Source organism: Tursiops truncatus, chromosome 15 (assembly GCF_011762595.2).
Source record: "Tursiops truncatus isolate mTurTru1 chromosome 15, mTurTru1.mat.Y, whole genome shotgun sequence".
NCBI lineage: Eukaryota > Metazoa > Chordata > Mammalia > Artiodactyla > Delphinidae > Tursiops > Tursiops truncatus.
Window position 1 is genome coordinate 56,227,867 of NC_047048.1, and position 19,425 is coordinate 56,247,291.

General features: G+C 40.3%; 1 protein-coding gene across 4 annotated transcripts in view; it reads left to right on the forward strand.

Moving 5' to 3' along the window:
• Positions 1-19,425, forward strand: part of RNF24 (ring finger protein 24) — a 142,074-nt gene that overhangs the window by 81,924 nt on the left and 40,725 nt on the right. For 3 of the 4 annotated variants that reach the window (XM_019950655.3, XM_073792729.1, XM_019950656.3), the window contains one exon: positions 11,451-11,600. In XM_019950655.3, coding sequence (XP_019806214.2) covers positions 11,451-11,600 — 150 coding nt within the window. Of the gene's footprint in view, positions 1-8,214; positions 9,451-11,450; positions 11,601-19,425 lie in introns of all 4 variants that reach the window. The other variant, XM_073792731.1, reaches the window with a different exon arrangement.

Sequence of the window (19,425 nt, forward strand, 5' to 3'; positions counted from 1 at the left end):
AAGTGGGTCTCTTGTAGACAGCATATATACAGGTCTTGTTTTTGTATCCATTCAGCCAGTCTATGTCTTTTGGTTGGAGCATTTAATCCATTTACATTTAAGGTGTTATCGATATGTATGTTCCTATTACCATTTTAATTGTTTTGTGTTTGTTATTGTAGGTCTTTTCCTTTTCTTGAGTTTCCTGCCTAAAAAAGTTCCTTTAGCATTTGTTTTAAAGCTGGCTTGGTGGTGCTGAATTCTCTTAGCTTTTGCTTGTCTATAGAGGTTTTAATTTCTCTGTCGAATCTGAATGAGATCCTTGCTGGGTAGAGTAATCTTGGTTGTAGGTTTTTCCCTTTCATCACTTTAAATATGTCCTGCCACTCCCTTCTGGCTTGCAGAGTTTGTGCTGAAAGATCAGCTGTTAACCTTTTGGGGATTCCCTTGTATGTTATTTGTTGCTTTTCTTTTGCTGCTTTTAGTATTTTTTCTTTGTATTTAATTTTTGATAGTTTGATTAATATGTGTCGTGGCATGTTTCTCCTTGGATTTATCCTGTATGGGACTCTCTGCACTTCCTGGACTTGATTGACTATTTCCTTTCCCATATTAGGGAAGTTTTCAACTATAATCTCTTCAAATATTTTCTCAGTCCCTTTCTTTTTCTCTTCTTCTTCTGGGACCCCTATAATTAGAATGTTGGTGTGTTTAATGTTGTCCCAGAGGTCTCTGAGACTATCCTCAATTCTTTTCATTCTTTTTTTTTATTCTGCTCTGCAGTAGTTATTTCCACTATTTTATCTTCCAGGTCACTTATCCATTCTACTGCCTCAGGTATTCTGCTATTGATTCCTTCTACAAAATTTTTAATTTCATTTATTAGGTTGTTCATCATTGTTTGTTTGCTCTTTAGTTCCTCTAGGTCCTTATTAATCATTTCTTGTATTTTCTCCATTCTGTTTCCAAGATTTTGTATCATCTTTACTATCATTACTCTGAATTTTTTTTCAGGTAGACTGCCTACTTCCTTTTCATTTGTTTGGTCTGGTGGGTTTTTACCTTGCTCCTTCCACTGCTGTGTGTTTCTCTGTCTTCTCATTTTGCTTACCTTACTGTGTTTGGGGTCTCCTTTTCGCAGCATGCATGTTCTTAGTTCCTGTTGTTTTTGGTGTCTGCCCCCAGTGGCTAAGGTTGTTTCAGTGGGTTGTGTAGGCTTTCTGATGGAGGAGACTGGTGCCTGTGTTCTGGTGGATAAGGCTGGATCTTGTCTTTCTGGTGGGCAGGACTGCGTCTGGTGGTGTGTTTTGGGGTGTCTGTGACTTTATTATGATTTTAGGCAGCCTCTCTGCTAATAGGTGGGGTTGTGTTCCTGTCTTGCTAGTTGTTTGGCATAGGGTGTCCATCACTGTAGCTTGCTGGTCGTTGAGTGGAGCTGGGTCTTAGCGTTGAGATGGAGATCTCTGGGGGAGCTTTTGCCATTTGATATTACATGGAGCTGGGAGGTCTCTGTTAGACCAATGTCCTGAACCTGGTTCTCCCAACTCAGAGGCACAAGCATGACACCTAGCTGGAGCACCAAGACCCTGTCAGCTACACAGCTCAGAAATAATGGAGAAAAAGAAAGAAAGAAAGGGGTGGGGGGGAGGAAGGAGGGAGGGAGGGAGAGAGAGAATGAAGGAAAGAAAAGGAAGGAAGGAAGGAAGGAAGGAAGGAAGGAAGGAAGGAAGGAAGGAAGGAAGGAAAGTAATAATAAAATAAAATAACATTATTAAAATTTAAAAATAATATTAAAAAGTAATAAAAAAAAAGAAAAAAGAGAGCAACCCAACCGAAAAACAAATCTACCAATGATAACAAGTGCTAAAAACTCTACAAAAAAAATACCAGACAGACAGAACCCTAGGACAAATGGTAAAAGCAAAGCTATACAGACAGAATCACACAAAGAAGCATACACATACACACTCACAAAAAGAGAAAAAGGAAAACATTTTATATATATATATATATATATATATATATATATATATCTGTATATATTTTAAAAATGGAAGAGAGCAACCAAATCAATAAATCTACCAATGATAATAAAGTCTAAATACTAAACTAAGATAAACATAAATCCAGGAACAGATTAGATACAGAAGGCAAACCCCAAGTCTACATTGCTCCCAAAATCCACTGCCTCAATTTTGGGAAGATTCGTTGTCTATTCAAGTATTCCAGAGGTGCAGGGTACATCAAGTTGATTGTGGAGATTTAATCCACTACTCCTGAGGCTGTTGGGAGAGATTTCCCTTTCTCTTCTTTGTTCACACAGCTCCTGGGGTTCAGCTTTGGATCTGGCCCTGCCTCTGCATGTAGGTCACCTGTTACAGGACGGGGTTAAAGTAGCAGCTGATTAGGGGGCTCTGGCTTACTCAGGCCAGAGGGTGGGAGGGGTATGGAATGCGGGGTGAGCCTGCGGTGGCAGAGGCTGGCATGACGTTGCAACAGCCTGAGCCGTGCTGTGCGTTCTCCTGGGGAAGTTGTCCCTGGATCATGGAACCCTGGCAGTGGCGGGCTGCACAGGCTCCCAGGAGGGGAGGTGTGGATAGTGACCTGTGCTCGCACACAGGCTTCTTGGTGGCGGCAGCAGCAGCCTTAGCGTTTCATGCCCGTCTCTGGTGTCCGCTCTGATAGCCGCAGCTTGCGCCCGTCTCTGGAGCTCGTTTAGGTGGTGCTCTGAATCCCCTCTCCTTCTGTACCCCGAAAGAATGGTCTCTTGCCTCTTAGGCAGTTCCAGACTTTTTCCTGGACTCCCTCCCGGCTAGCTGTGGCGCACTAGCCCTCTTCAGGCTGTGTTCACGCAGCCAACTCCAGTCCTCTCCCTGGGATCCGACCTCTGAAGCCCAAGCCTCAGCTCCCACGCCCCACCCATCCCGGCAGGTGAGCATACAAGTCTCTCAGGCTGGTGAGTGCTGGTCAGCACCAATCCTCTGTGTGGAAATCTCTCCACTTTGCCCTCTGCACTGCTATTGCTGTGCTCTCCTCCGTGGCTCCGAAGCCTTCCCCTGCCATCCCCTGTCTCCACCAGTGAAGGAGCTTCCTAGTGTGTGGAAACTTTTCCTCCTTCACAGCTCCCTCCCAGGGGTGCAGGTCCTGTCCCTATTCTTTTCTCTGTTTTTTCTTTTTTCCTTTGCCCTACCCAGGCATGTGGGGAGTTTCTTGCCTTTGGGGAAGTCAGGTCTTCTGCCAGCATTCAGTAGGTGTTCTGTAGGAGTTGTTCCACATGTAGATGTATTTCTGATGTATTTGTGGAAAGGAAGGTGATCTCCACGTCTTACTCCTCCACCATCTTGAAGGTCTCTCATAAGCAGAGGTTTTGATTTGACAAATCTTTTTTTCTTTTTTAATAGAACTAAGGGTAAAACTTTTTAAAATAAGCTGGACATTAGAAAGTTCCCAAATTTGTTAATGTGCGCAGTTCTTTTTTTTTTTGGCCTCACTGTGTGGCTTGTGGGATCTTAGTTCCCCGACTAGGGATTGAACCTGGGCCCACGGCAGTGAAAGAGCTGAGTCCTAACCACTAAACCACCAGGGAATTCCCATTAATGTGCCCAGTTCTAACTGTATGTTTCCCAAGTTTGCTTTTAGAAACCCAGAGTGCATCCCTCTATATACATATAATTTTGAAATGGTTGTTAAGTTCCTGGATCTGACATAGGGCAAGCCACAGCAGCCTATTTTTATTATAGGTGAACCTTGAAGAAAGGCCTTACATGTTTTCTTAGGTCAAACTCCCAAGGCAATAGAAATAAAAGCAAAAATAAACAAATGGCACCTAATCAAACTTATAAGCTTTTGCACAGCAAAGGAAACCATAAACAAAATGAAAAGACAACCTAACGGAATGGGAGAAAACACTTACAAACTATACAACCGACAAGGGCTTAAGTTCCAAAATATACACAGTTCATGCAACTCAATATCAGAAACACAAACAACCAAATCAAAAAATGGGCAGAAGACCTAAACAGACATTTCTCCAAAGAAGACGTACAGATGGCCACAAGTACGTGAAAAGATGTTCAGCATCACTAATTATTAGAGAAATACAAATCAAAAGTACAGTGAGGTATCTCCTCTCAGCAGTCAGAATAGCCATCATTAAAAAGTCTACGGGGACTTCCCTGGTGGTCCAGTGGTTAAGAATCCACCTTCCAATGCAAGGGACTTGGGTTTGATCCCTGGTTGGGGAGCTAAGATCCCACATGCCACAGGGCAACTGAGCCCACATGCCACAACTACAGAGCCCACGCGCTCTAGAGCCCGCGCAGCCCAACTAGAGAGAAGCTCGCGTGCCGCAATGAAGAGCCCACGTGCCACAACAAAAGAGCCCATGTGCTGCAACTAAGACCTGATGCAGCCAAAAATAAATAAATAGTTTTTTAAAAAATCAAAAGTCTACAAATAACAAAAGCTGGAGAGGTTGTGGAGAAAAGAGAACCCTCCTACACTGATGGCCAGAATGTAAATTGGTGCAGGAACTATGAGAGGGTCCTCAAAAAACTAAAAATAGAACTACTGTATGATCCAGCAATCCCACTCCTGAGCATATATCTGGAGAAAACGCTAATTCAAAAAGATACATGCACCCCAATGTTCATTGCAGCACTATTTACAATAGCCAAGACATGGAACCAACCTAAATGTCCATCAACAGAGGAATGGATAAAGAAGATGTGGTACATATATACAGTGGAATAGTACTCAGCCATAAAAAAGGAGTGAAATAATGCCATTTTCAGCAATGTGCATGGACCTAGAGATTATCATACTAAGTGAAGTAAGCCAGAAAGAGGAAGACAAATACCATATGATGTTACTTATATGTGGAATCTAAAATATGATACAAATGAATTTACTTACAAAACAACAGACTCACAGATGTAGAAAACAAACTTATGGTTATCCAAGGAGAAAGGGGGTGAGGGAGGGATAAATTAGGAGTTTGGAACTAGCAGATAAAAACTACTATATATAAAATAGATAAACAACAAGGTCCTACTGTATAACACAGGGAACTATATTTAATATCCTATAATAAACCATAATGGAAAAGAATATGAAAAAGTATATATGTGTATACATTTATATGTATGTATATATATATATATATATATATATATATATATATATATATATATGTACTTATACAGAAGATAGAAGTGGAAAAGGAAAAAAAAGAATTTTCTCCATTTTTCTGGGAAAATTCCAAACCTAGGCAGAATTCTGAAGTGAGCATGTCATGTGAGATTTCTCCCCTTCTCTGAACACATTTTTCTTGTTTCTTTCTTTACTACAGACCTGGCACCCAGTGCCTTGTTGAATTAGACTGAAGTGCACAGTGGTGTGCTTGATGTAATGTGGCCAACAACCTGTTCCAGTAGATGATGCTAACCAGGAAGGGAGATGAATTTGCCCTGTCAGGTCTCTTGGTGTGTTCTGTATGGACTGCCTCCCTCCTAGAGTAAATACATCAACTTAAAAGAGGAACATAGAAGATTGCAGATGAAAAAACAGACAGTAATATACATGCTGTGAGCATTTGCGGGCAGCATCACATAGATAATGTAAGAGCAGAAGTCACGTTTTAAGAGATCTGAAAAGTATTCCAGAGAAGTTGGATGAAGTAACAAAATAAAGCATAAAGCTCTAAGAAAGAGGGAAATAATGTTAAAGATACAAAAATGGAGGATAAGTTGAGAATTCACAGAATATACTTGAAGAGAAGAAAAAATTTTTAATAGGGAATGAAATAAAAGAAGCCAGATAAATGAATGAGAATGTTTAAACAGGTTCCAGGTATTGATCATGTTATGTGTATGTTAGTTATACATGTTTCCAATGAACAGATGTATAGGACAGTAGACACAGAGGGTTTTTTCCATGATTATATGAAAGTAAAAGGTGAAAATAAAAAAAGAACAATGGTGTGAATGAAAGAGGCCATGTGTATCCACTTGCTTTATCTTCCCTCCTGGCTTAATGTAGGAACCCACCTGGGCTAGGCTGCGAGCTTGGACTTGTGTTTCCTTGGCCCAAGAGGACTGGCACATATCAGCAGATGTCTCACCATAAAAGGGGCTTCACCACTTCAGTCTGTGTTTTTGTTTTTGTTTTTTTTCGATACGCGGGCCTCTCACTGTTGTGGCCTCTTCCGTTGCGGAGCACAGGCTCTGGATGTGCAGGCTCAGCGGCCATAGCTCACGGGCCCAGCCGCTCTGCGGCATGTGGGATCTTCCCGGACCGGGGCACGAACCCGTGTCCCCTGCATCGGCAGGCGGACTCTCAACCACTGCGCCACCTGGGAAACCCCAGTCTGTGTTTTATATATATATAAATTTGTTTATTTATTTTTGGCTGTGTTGAGTCTTCGCTGCTGCGCGCAGGCTTTCTCTAGTTTTGCGGCAAGCGGGGGCTGCTCTTCGTTGCGGTGCACAGGCTTCTCATTGTGGTGGCTTCTCTTGTGGCAGAGCACGGGCTGTAGGTGCACAGGCTTCAGTAGTTGTGGCGCATGGGCTCAGTAGTTGTGGCTCGCAGGCTCTAGAGCGCGGGCTCAGTAGTTGTGGTGCATGAGCTTAGTTGCTCTGCGGCATGTGGGATCTTCGCGGACCAGGGCTTGAACCTGTGTGCCCTGCATTGGCAGGCGGATTCTTAACCACTGAGCCACCAGGGAAGTCCCACCACTCCAGTCTTGAGCACCTTGGAGTTCCTGCTTTCCCTTAGATTTTGACTGGGGCAAAATATGGTGAGTGAATCAAGCTACACGTTTCCTCTGCTGAAGGCTTTAAAAAAATAATAGGTAGAAAGTGTTCCACTGAAGAAAGACTTAAAAATGGAAAGGAACACCCAGGACATGGTGAAATGTTCTTCCATGAAAACAATAACAACACCTGAATAGGATAACCAGGAATTTTGTGTAGAAAGAAGTATCCAAAAATTAACCATAAAATTGATATATTCAAAGATGAAGTTAATGATCTTTAGGAGACACCAGCTGTAGATAATAGAATAACTAGGACAAGCTAGGAATGTAACGTGAATCTATATAGCTGTTTAAGAGTCTCTCACCTACTGAGAGACTAAAAGCTAAACACAAAAGAGTACATACTGTGTGATTCCATTTGAATATGAAATTCTAGAATAAGGAAGATTTATCTGTAATGATGGAAATCAGATCAGTGGTTAGGAGTGGTGATTAACTGCAAAGGGGTACAGGGAATTCTCTGGGGATAAAGAAATGTTCTGTATCTTGATTAGGATGGTGGTAACAAGTGTATATTCATTTGTCCAAACTCTTTGACCTATACACATGGGTGCATTTTTAATGTAAATTTATGTCTCAGTTTTTTAAAAAAGATTAACAAAGTCTAAGATAATTTTTTCTTAGAAAGTTTTTCTTGGATGTCTTGTATTAATAAGAAATATATGGTTTTTAATGGTTTGTGAACCACAAATTATAAAACACAGCAGTCTAATTACTGGTGTCTCGTTTTCTGAGCATTTTTGAAGCAAAAGTAGAATACTAACTACAGGGAAGATGCTGATGTATTGTCCAGGGAGCAGGAACTGGTCTAAGAAGAATGAGGCCACCAAACACACTTCAAGAAACACTGCTGCATGGTTAAGGATCCGCCTGCCAATGCAGGGGACACAGGTTCGATCCCTGGTCCGGGAAGATCCCACATGCCACAGAGCAACTAAGCCTGTGTGCCACAACTACTGAGCCTGTATTCTAGAGCCTGCGAGCCACAGCTACTGAGGCTGCATGCCACAACTACTGAAGCCCGCGTGCCTAAAGCCTGTGCTCTGCAACAAGAGAAGCCACTGCAAGGAGAAGCCCACACACCACAACAAAGAGCAGCCCTTGCTTGCCGGAACTAGAGAAAGCCTGCACGCAGCAACGAAGGCCCAATGCAGCCAAAAAAATAAACAAATAAATTAAAATAAATACATTTATTTAAAACAAAAAAAAGAAACACTGCTGCAGCCCATCTAACTGTGGTGTACTATGTGAAGCTCTGGTCCTCTGTGGGGCCAAATCTCTGTCCCTTTTGTATCTTGGTGAAAAATCCCATTGCTGATAAAAAAAAAAAAAAAAAAACTCAGATATTTGTCTATTTCTTTTTTTTTTTTTTCTTTTTGCGATATGCGGGCCTCTCACTGTTGTGGCCTCTCCCGTTGCAGAGCACAGGCTTCGGACGCGCAGGCTCAGCGGCCATGGCTCACGGGCCCAGCCGCTCCGTGACATGTGGGATCTTCCTGGACCGGGGCACGAACCCGTGTCCCCTGCATCGGCAGGCGGACTCTCAACCACTGCGCCACCAGGGAAGCCCCAACTTTTACATTTGTAATACCTAAATAGCAAAGAATGCTTATTATGATGGTGTTGAATAGTAGCTTTCTTTTTAAAGGTTGTCTTACTTTAAAAGATTATTCATACTCATGCTGAAAAGATATTATAATGAAAATATTATAAAATTAATATATCACTAGACCAGGATTAATATCTTGCAATAATACACCATCTACTTAGACTGTTGGGACAACATATCAGTTGTAGCTAAGCAATTCCATTTACCAAAAGAAAGGGGGGAAATTCCTAAAATGTGTTCTGTATCAGCATATCCCCTGCCAACTCCCATTCTTCTGGTAATGGGTTGTAAGGCCCTAACAAGAAGAGTGGACTCACAGGAAAGTTGTCAGCAGTCAGACCCCAGGAGCACTGAGGCAGATGTCTCTTCCTTCTGATGACAGTACTACCTCTAATACTCCATGTCTGTGTCTCTGTTCAGAATACCCCCAGAGTTTGTTGGTGGTGCCACCCAGTACAAGGACCCCTACAGTGTAGCATTCTCACACCACTGGCTCACTCCCAGCTGGCCTATATTGATAGTTGCCTTTGGCCAAGATAGGTTTCCTGCCTCTGGTGGCCAGGTTGGCAGGTCACTTGACACAAAGCTTAGCAGTGTGTGCAGAGGAGCTCCTGAGGAAGGAGCATTTGGTTTGGTAGAATCCTCTACAGAGACTTGATCTTTGCTAGGGCATCTTTTATGTTATCTACTAATTTTTTTAATGTCATCCCTCTCCCCGACCCCTCGCCAAATGCACACACACACACACACACACACACACACATTATAGCCTTAGTATTTTGCCCTCTTAGAGTTTTCAGACACTTCAGTATCTATCATCTCATTTTATCCTTCCAGGAATCCCTTGAAGATAGGATAAGAATTGTCCCATTGATAATGGGACAGATGGACCAAGTACTGACATCTAGCTAGTGACATCCTGGGAACAACACAGAAAGTTGCTGACTGCAAACCAGTCCCTTTTTCCACCATAAAAGTTTCCATCTGTTTGCCTATTTCTTCTCTATTAGCCCTCCCAGGATGTACATTTAATCTCTTATTTCCTAAGGTGAGAGTTACTTTACCAAGCCAAATTTGTCTGGTGAGGGGTATTTCTAAAGGACTGAAAGATAGTCATCTAAGTCTTGACTGTAGGAAGAGTCATTAAGTGAAGCCCTGTCAGCAGTATGGAAGAGTTATATTTTGGCAGCTGTAATTTTCTTATAGCTGTACAATATATGTGCTAGATATATTTAGTAAAGTACTGCTTAACTCCTTCCTTCTCTTCCAAGAATATCTGAGTGTAAGAAAAAGGAAATTATATATTTGAATAAAAGCACTTGCAGAAAATGGTTGAATGTTCAAAACTAAATATTATCCATTATTTATGCTTGGAATTCCTTAGGCGTTTCCATGGGATGAAGTAGGTCTTTACAGTTCCTGGTATAAGTTATTAGAAGTTGGAAATTAAAGTAATAATAACACTGAGGCTTCAGATACAACCAGTCAGTATCTCAATGTTGTCTATAATATAAATATACTCTTCCAGGAACCAACAAGGACACGAAAGATCTGCAAACACATTTGTAATGTACCTTGTATAAATAAAAGTAGAAGCATTTTGTTTGGAGGAGTTTAGTTTTGTTTTGATTTTGGCAGTAGTCATAGTTGTAATCCAGTTACCATTATGTGGTCTTGATAATCAAGACTGGTAGTTGCTCTTTATTTTGTAATGAATCAAAATGACAAGGAAAGTTCAAGCATGAAGGTATGATGAGCCACTTTATTACTATAGCTCATCACCTAAAGAACGGGGCAACCTCCATGCGTGGAATTTTAACTGTGTAGTGATCAGTAGGTAGTAGCAATCTAATTGACAAAAATAGTCCCCTTTTTAGTGTTTAAACAATATTTGCTGTTTTTTTATTATAAAGACTAGAGCATATGAGCCAAGGGCACTGGCTTTGGAGTTGGAGAGGCCTTGACTCCCACACATACTTGGTCAGTCATGGCTATGTGACCAAAACTCTAAGTTTTGGTTTCCTTATCTATAAAATGGGGGAGATGTTATGGTACCTATAGAAATTTTATGTAAGAATTAAATAAAATAAAGTCAGTAAAATGCTTAGAACAAGGCCTGATTTTTTTTTTTTTTTTTGGCCGTGCCACGCAGCTTGCAAGATCTCAGTTCCCTGACTAGGTATTGAACCCCTGCCCCCAGCAATGGAAGCACAGAGTCTTAACCACTGGACCGCCAGGGAATTCGCCTGAGTCTGATTTAATAAAGTGTTTTTAAAAAAAAAAAAAGAAGAAAATCAAAATGGCTAGTAAACCACAAGTCATTATTAACATTTTGATATGTTGGCTTTCAGGCTTTTTTCTGCTACACACACACATACACACAAACACACACACACACACACACACACACACCCCTACATGTACACATATATTTCCATATATAATCCACCTTTTTTTTAACCCTTTGCAAAATCGGAATCATATTTTATATACAATTTATATCCTGCTTAATTTTCCCATATATCTTTATTAAAATTTAAAATTTATTGAAAACAGGTTTTCTTGACCAAATAATATTGTAACATATGACTCTATATAATTATTTAATCATTATCTCGTGAGACATCTAAGTTATTGCCAATATTTTACCATTATAAATATTATTACTTTAAAGGTTAAAGAGTTTTTAAAATCTTAACATTTTTTTTCCTTTTTACTTCTTTGACGTTGAACATTTTCATTTATTGATGTTTATTGATTATTGGCATTATTTCAGTGAAATAATGCCAGTACCTCTCTGTGAATACCTTTTTGTAAAGCTTTTTAGGTAGGATCTCAAGCTTCTGGAGTAGTGCCAGGTACATAATAAGTACTGAATAAATATTTGTGGCATGATTAATGAATTAATGGCACGGATATTAACCCTGTCTATCATATTTGTTTCAAGCCTTAAGGAAAAATTTGCCTTTGTACATGCACAAAGATAATGCTATCTTGGTTTTTAGTCTTTATAACCTAATTTTTTCCCATTCTTTTCTTTCCCCACAGTTCATCCATGAGCTCGGATTTCCCACATTACAACTTCAGGATGCCTAATATTGGATTCCAGAATCTGCCACTCAACATATATATTGTGGTTTTTGGCACTGCTATATTTGTCTTCATCCTTAGTTTACTCTTCTGTTGCTACTTGATTAGGTAATCAATTTTCATTCTGTGTTGCTTCAGTATATGTTAAGCAATCAATAATAAATCAACTTTCTGCCCTTAGGATAAAATGTTTTATACATATGATAATTAGCAAATTTTCTAAAATTAAGGTGGCTTAACATTTTAACCTTCTGTGAGTTACTAATCAGTAAAACACCTTTATTCAGTCTTCAATTTTATCTGCTGAGGAGGTATTTTGCACTAGAGGAGAAAATTGTCCACATTTGTTTTCCTAACGTATTAGAACCTAACCTAATAACACTTACGTTATTGTCCCCAAGATTTAATCTACTTTAACAGAAATTTCAAGATTGCTTTTCAGGAGGGTGTTAGCTACAGTCATTAGGGATCAGAAAACAATGTCCAAACAAGATACAAGACTTTAAACAGATTTTTGTGGTTTCTCAAGAATATCTGAAGCTTCCATTTGTTGGTGAATTGGTCAGGTGTACAGGTGATTGATTATCTGCATAAAACACTATTCGACAAGCTCTGTAGCACATGTACACACAAGTGATAAAGGATAAAATACCCACTAGAACGAGTAATGGATTTGGCCAGTAAACTTTCATGGTTGACTGACTCATAATTGTTTAAGCAAGCATTTTTCTCTTTCTAAGGTTTTTTTTTTTCTTAGTTATATATATACATATATCCCCATATCTCTTCCCTCTTGCATCTCCCTCCCTCCCACCCTCCATATCCTACCCCTCCAGGTGGTAACAAAGCACCGAGCTGATCTCCCTGTGCTATGTGGCTGCTTCCCACTAGCTATCTACCTTAGGTTTGGTAGTGTATATATGCCCATGCCTCTCTCTCGCTCTGTCACAGGTTACCCTTCCCCCTCCCCATATCCTCAAGTCCATTCTCTAGTAGATCTGTGTCTTTATTCCTGTCTTACTCCTAGGTTCTTTATGACATTTTTTTTCTTAAATTCCATATATATGTGTTAGCATACGGTATTTGTCATTCTCTTTCTGACTTCATTCTGTATGACAGACTCTAGGTCTATCCACCTCATTACAAATAGCTCAATTTCGTTTCTTTTTATGGCAGAGTAATATTCCATTGTATATATGTGCCACATCTTCTTTATCCATTCATCTGATGATGGACACTTAGGTTGTTTCCATCTACAGGCTATTGTAAATAGAGCTGCCTTGAACATTTTGGTACAGGACTCTTTTTGAATTATGGTTTTCTGAGGTTATATGCCCAGTAGTGGGATTGCTGGGTCATATGGTAGTTCTATTTGTAGTTTTTTAAGGAACCTCCATACTTTTCTCCATAGTGGCTGTACCAATTCACATTCCCACCAGCAGTGCAGAAGTGTTCCCTTTTCTCCACACCCTCTCCAGCATTTATTGTTTCTAGATTTTTTGATGATGGCCATTCTGACTTGTGTGAGATGATATCTCATTGTAGTTTTGATTTGCATTTCTCTAATGATTAATGATGTTAAGCATTCTTTCATGTGTTTGTTGGCAGTCTGTATATCTTCTTTGGAGAAATGTCTATTTAGGTGTTCTGCCCAGTTTTGGATTGGGTTGTTTGTTTTTTTGTTATTGAGCTGCATGAGCTGCTGGTAAATTTTGGAAATTAATCCTTTGTCAGTTGCTTCATTTGAAAATATTTTCTCCCATTCTGAGGGTTGTCTTTTGGTCTTGTTTATGGTTTCCTTTGCTGTGCAAAAGCTCTGAAGTTTCATTGGGTCCCATTTGTTTATTTTTGTTTTTATTTCCATTTCTCTAGGAGGTGGGTCAAAAAGGATCTTGCTGTGATTTATGTCATAGAGTGTTCTGCCTGTTTCCTCTAAGAGTTTGATAGTTTCTAGCCTTACATTTAGGTTTTTCATCCATTTTGAGCTTATTTTTGTGTACGGTGTTAGGGAGTGATCTAATCTCATACTTTTACATGTACCTGTCCAGTTTTCCCAGCACCACTTATTGAAGAGGTTGTCCTTTCTCCACTGTACACTCCTGCCTCCTTTATCAAAGATAAGGCGACCATATATGTGTGGGTTTATCTCTGGGCTTTCTATCCTGTTCCATTGATCTATATTTCTGTTTTTGTGCCAGTACCATACTGTCTTGATTACTGTAGCTTTGTAGTATAGTCTGAAGTCAGGGAGCCTGATTCCTCCAGCTCCGTTTTTCGTTCTCAAGATTGCTTTGGCTATTCGGGGTCTTTTGTGTTTCCATACAAATTGTGAAATTTTTTGTTCTGGTTCTGTGAAAAATGCCAGTGGTAGTTTGATAGGGATTGCATTGAATCTATAGATTGCTTTGGGTAGTAGAGTCATTTTCACAGTGTTAATTCTTCCAATCCAAGAACATGGTATATCTCTCCATCTATTTGTATCATCTTTAATTTCTTTCATCAGTGTCTTATAATTTTCTGCATACAGGTCTTTTGTCTCCTTAGGTAGGTTTATTCCTAGATATTTTATTCTTTTGGTTGCAATGGTAAATGGGAGTGTTTTCTTGATTGCACTTTCAGATTTTTCATCATTAGTATATAGGAATGCCAGAGATTTCTGTGCATTAATTTTGTATCCTGCTACTTTACCAAATTCATTGATTAGCTCTAGTAGTTTTCTGGTGGCATCTTTAGGATTCTCTATGTATAGTATCATGTCATCTGCAAACAGTGACAGCTTTACTTCTTTTCCGATTTGGATTCCTTTTATTTCCTTTTCTTCTCTGATTGCTGTGGCTAAAACTTCCAAAACTATGTGGAATAATAGTGGTGAGAATGGGCAACCTTGTCTTTTTCCTGATCTTAGAGGAAATGGTTTCCGTTTTTCACCATTGAGGGCAATGTTTGCTGTGGGTTTGTCATATATGGCCTTTATTATGTTGAGGAAAGTTCCCTCTATGCCTACTTTCTGCAGGGCTTTTATCATAAATGGGTTTGAATTTCGTCGAAAGCTTTTTCTGCATCTATTGAGATGATCATATGGTTTTTCTCCTTCAATTTGTTAATATGGTGTATCACATTGATTGATTTGCATATATTGAAGAATCCTTGCATTCCTGGAATAAACCCCACTTGATCATGGTGTATGATCCTTTTAACGTGCTGTTGGATTCTGTTTGCTAGTATTTTGCTGAGGATTTTTGCGTCTATGTTCATCAGTGATATTGGCCTGTTGTTTTCTTTCTTTGTGACATCCTTGTCTGGTTTTGGTATCAGGGTGATGGTGGACTCATAGAATGAGTTTGGGAATGTTCCTCCCTCTGCTATATTTTGGAAGAGTTTGAGAAGGATAGGTGTTCACTATTCTCTAAATGTTTGATAGAATTCGCCTGTGAAGCCATCTGGTCCTGGGCTTTTGTTTGTTGGAAGATTTTTAATCACAGTTTCAATTTCAGTGCTTGTGATTGGTCTGTTCATATTTTCTATTTCTTCCTGATTCAGTCTTGGCAGGTTGTACATTTCTAAGAATTTGTCCATTTCTTCCAGGTTGCCCATTTTATTGGCATAGAGTTGCTTGTAGTAATCTCTCATGATCTTTTGTATTTCTGCAATGTCAGTTGTTACTTCTCCTTTTTCATTTCTAATTCTATTGATTTGAGTCTTCTCCCTTTTTTTCTTGCTGAGTCTGGCTAATGGTTTATCACTTTTGTTTATCTTCTCAAAGAACCAGCTTTTAGTTTTATTGATCTTTGCTATTGTTTCCTTCATTTCTTTTTCATTTATTTCTGATCTGATTTTTATGATTCTTTCCTTCTGCTAACTTTGGGGGTTTTTTGTTCTTCTTTCTCTAATTGCTTTAGGTGCAAGGTTAAGTTGTTTATTCAAGATGTTTCCTGTTTCTTAAGGTAGGATTGTATTGCTATAAACTTCCCTCTTAGAACTGCTTTTGCTGCATCCCATAGGTTTTGGGTCGTCGTGTCTCCATTGTCATTTGTTTCTAGGTATTTTTTGATTTCCTCTTTGATTTCTTCAGTGATCACTTCGTTATTAGGTAGTGTATTGTTTAGACTCCATGTGTTTGTATTTTTTACAGATCTTTTCCTGTAATTGGTATCTAGTCTCATAGCGTTGTGGTCGGAAAAGATACTTGATACAATTTCAATTTTCTTAATTTTACCAAGGCTTGATTTGTGACCCAAGATATGATCTATCCTGGAGAAGGTTCCATGAGCACTTGAGAAAAATGTGTATTCTGTTGTTTTTGGATGGAATGTTCTATAAATATCAATTAAGTGCCTCTTGTTTAATGTATCGTTTAAAGCTTGTGTTTCTTTATTTATTTTCATTTTGGATGATCTGCCCATTGGTGAAAGTGGGGTGTTAAAGTCCCCTGCTATGAATGTGTTACTGTCGATTTCCCCTTTTATGACTGTTAGTATTTGCCTTGTGTATTGAGGTGCTCCTATGTTGGGTGCATCAATATTTACAATTGTTATATCTTCTTGTTGGATCGATCCCTCGATCATTATGTAGTGTCCTTCTTTGTCTCTTGTAATAGTCTTTATTTTAAAGTCTATTTTGTCTGATATGAGAATTGCTACTCCAGCTTTCTTTTGGTTTCCATTTGCATGGAATATCTTTTTCCATCCCCTTACTTTCAGTGTGTATGTGTCTCTAGGTCTGAAGTGGGTCTCTTGTAGACAGCATATATATGGGTCTTTTTTTTGTATCCATTCAGCCAATCTGTGTCTTTTGGTGGGAGCATTTAGTCCATTTACATTTAAGGTAATTATCGATATGTATGTTCCTATTCCCATTTTCTTAATTGTCTTGGGTTCATTATTGTAGGTCTTTTCCTTCTCTTGTGTTTCTTGCCTAGAGAAGTTCCTTTAGCATTTGTTGTAAAGCTGGTTTGGTGGTGCTGAACTCTCTCAGCTTTTGCTTGTCTGTAAAGGTTTTAATTTCTCCATCAAATCTGAATGAGATCCTTGATGGGTAGAGTAATCTTGGGTGCAGGTTTTTCTCCTTCATCACTTTAAATATGTCCTGCCAGTCCCTTCTGGCTTGCAGAGTTTCTGCTGAAAGATCAGCTGTTAATCTTATGGGGATTCCCTTGTGTGTTATTTGTTGTTTTTCCCTTGCTGCTTTTAATATGTTTTCTTTGTATTTAATTTTTGTCATTTTGTTTAATATGTGTCTTGGCATATTTCTCCTTGGATTTATCCTGTATGGGACTCTGTGCTTCCTGGACTTGATTAACTCTTTCCTTTCCCATATTAGGGAAGTTTTCAACTATAATCTCTTCAAATATTTTCTCAGTCCCTTTCTTTTTCTCTTCTTCTTCTGGAACCCCTATAATTCGAATGTTGGTGCGCTTAATGTTGTCCCAGATGTCTCTAAGACTGTCCTCAGTTCTTTTCATTCTTTTCTCTTTATTCTGCTATGCAGTAGTTATTTCCACTATTTTATCTTCCAGGTCACTTATCCGTTCTTCTGCCTCAGTTATTCTGCTATTGATCCCATCTAGAGTATTTTTAATTTCATTTATTGTGTTGTACATCGTTGTTTGTTTCATCTTTAGTTCTTCTAGGTCCTTGTTAAATGTTTGTTGCATTTTGTCTATTCTATTTCCAAGATTTTGGATCATCTTTACTATCATTATTCTGAATTCTTTTTCAGGTAGACTGCCTATTTCCTCTTCATTTGTTAGGTCTGATGGGTTTTTATCTTGCTCCTTCATCTGCTGTGTTTTTCTGTCTTCTTATTTTGCCTAACTTACTGTGTTTGCGGTCTCCTTTTTGCAGGTTGCAGGTTCGTAGTTCCTGTTGTTTTTGGTGTCTGTCCCCAGTGGCTAAGGTTGGTTCAGTGGGTTGTGTAGGCTTCCTGGTGGAGGGAACTAGTGCGTGTGTTCTGGTGGATGAGGCTGGATCTTGTCTTTCTTGTGGGCAGGTCCACGTCTGGTGGTGTGTTTTGGGGTGTCTGTGGACTTATTATGACTTTAGGCAGCCTCTCTGCTAATGGGTGGGCTTGTGTTCCTGTCTTGCTAGTTGTTTGGCATAAGGTGTCCAGCACTGTAGCTTGCTGGTCGTTGAGTGAAGCTGGGTGCTGGTGTTGAGATGGAGATCTCTGGGAGATTTTAGCCATTTGATATTATGTGGAGCTGGGAGGTCTCTTGTGGACCAGTGTCCTGAAGTTGGCTCTCCCACCTCAGAGGCACAGCACTGACTTCCTGGCTGCAGCACCAAGAGCCTTTCATCCACATGGCTCAGAATAAAAGGGAGTAAAAGTAGAAAGAAAGAATTAGTACAAGAAAGAAAGAAAGGAAGAAGGGAGAGAAGGAGGGAAGAAGGAAGGAAGGAGGGAAGGAAGGGAAAAAAAGAAGGAAATAAGGTAAAATGAAATGAAGATAACATACAATAAAGTTATTAAAATAAAAAATAATTATTAAGGAAAAAAATTTTTTTAAAAACGGACAGATAGAACTCTAGGACAAATGGTGGAAGCAAAGCTATACAGACATAATCTCACACAGAAGCATACACATACACACTCACAAAAAGAGGAAAAGGGGAAAAAATCATAAATCTTGCTCTCAAAGTCTACCTCCTCAATTTGGCATGATTTGTCATCTAAAGGAGGGAAGGAAGGAAAGAAAGAAAGGAAGGAAGGAAGAAAGAAAGGAAGGAAGGAAGGAAGAAAGGAAGGAAGGAAAAAAGAAAGATGGTAAAGTAAAATAAAATAAAGTTATTAAAATAAAAAATAATTATTAAGAAAAAAAAATTTTTTTTAAAAAAAAGGAAGGATAGAACCCTAGGACAAATGGTGGAAGCAAAGCTATACAGTCAAAATCTCACACAGAAGCATACACATACACACTCACAAAAAGAGGAAAAGGGGAAAAAATCATAAATCTTGCTCTCAAAGTCCACCTCCTCAATTTGGGATGATTCGTTGTCTATTCATGTATTCCACAGATGCAGGGTACATCAAGTTGATTGTGGAGCTTTAATCCGCTGCTTCTGAGGCTGCTGGGAGAGATTTCCCTTTCTCTTTGTTCTCACACTCCCAGGGGCTCAGCTTTGGATTTGGCCCCGCCTCTGCGTGCAGTTCGCAGGAGGGCGTCTGTTCTTTGCTCAGACAGGACGGGGTTAAAGGAGCAGCTGCTTCGGGGACTCTGGCTCACTCAGGCCGGGGGAGTGAGGGGCACAGAGTGCAGGGCGAGCCTGCAGCGGCAGAGGCCGGCATGACGTTGCACCAGCCTGAGGCGCGCCATGCGTTCTCCCGGGGAAGTTGTCCCTGGATCCCGGGACCCTGGCATTGGCGGGCTAAACAGGCTCCGTGGAAGAGGGGTGTGGATAGTGACCTATGCTCACACACAGGCTTCTTGGTGGCGGCAGCAGCAGCCTTAGCGTTTCATACCCGTCTCTGGGGTCCATGCTTTTAGCCGCGGCTCGCGCCCGTCTTTGGAGCTCCTTTAAGCAGCGCTCTGAATCCCCTCTCCTCGCACACCAAGAAACAAAGAGGGAAGAAAAAGTCTCTTGCCTCTTCGGCAAGTCCAGACTTTTCCCCGGACTCCCTCCCAGCTAGCCGTGGTGCACTAACCCCCTGCAGGCTGTGTTCACGCCGCCAACCCCAGTCCTCTCCCTGCGCTCCGAGGGAAGCCCAAGCCTCAGCTCCCAGCCCCGCCCACGCCAGCGGGGGAGCAGACAAGCCTCTCGGGCTGGTGAGTGCCGGTCAGCACCGATCCTCTGTGCGGGAATCTCTCCGCTTTGCCCTCCGCACCCCTGTTGCTGTGCTCTCCTCCGCGGCTCTGAACCTTTCCCCCTCTGCCACCCGCAGTCTCCGCCCACTAATGGTCTTCCTAGTGTGTGGAAACCTTTCCTCCTTCACAGCT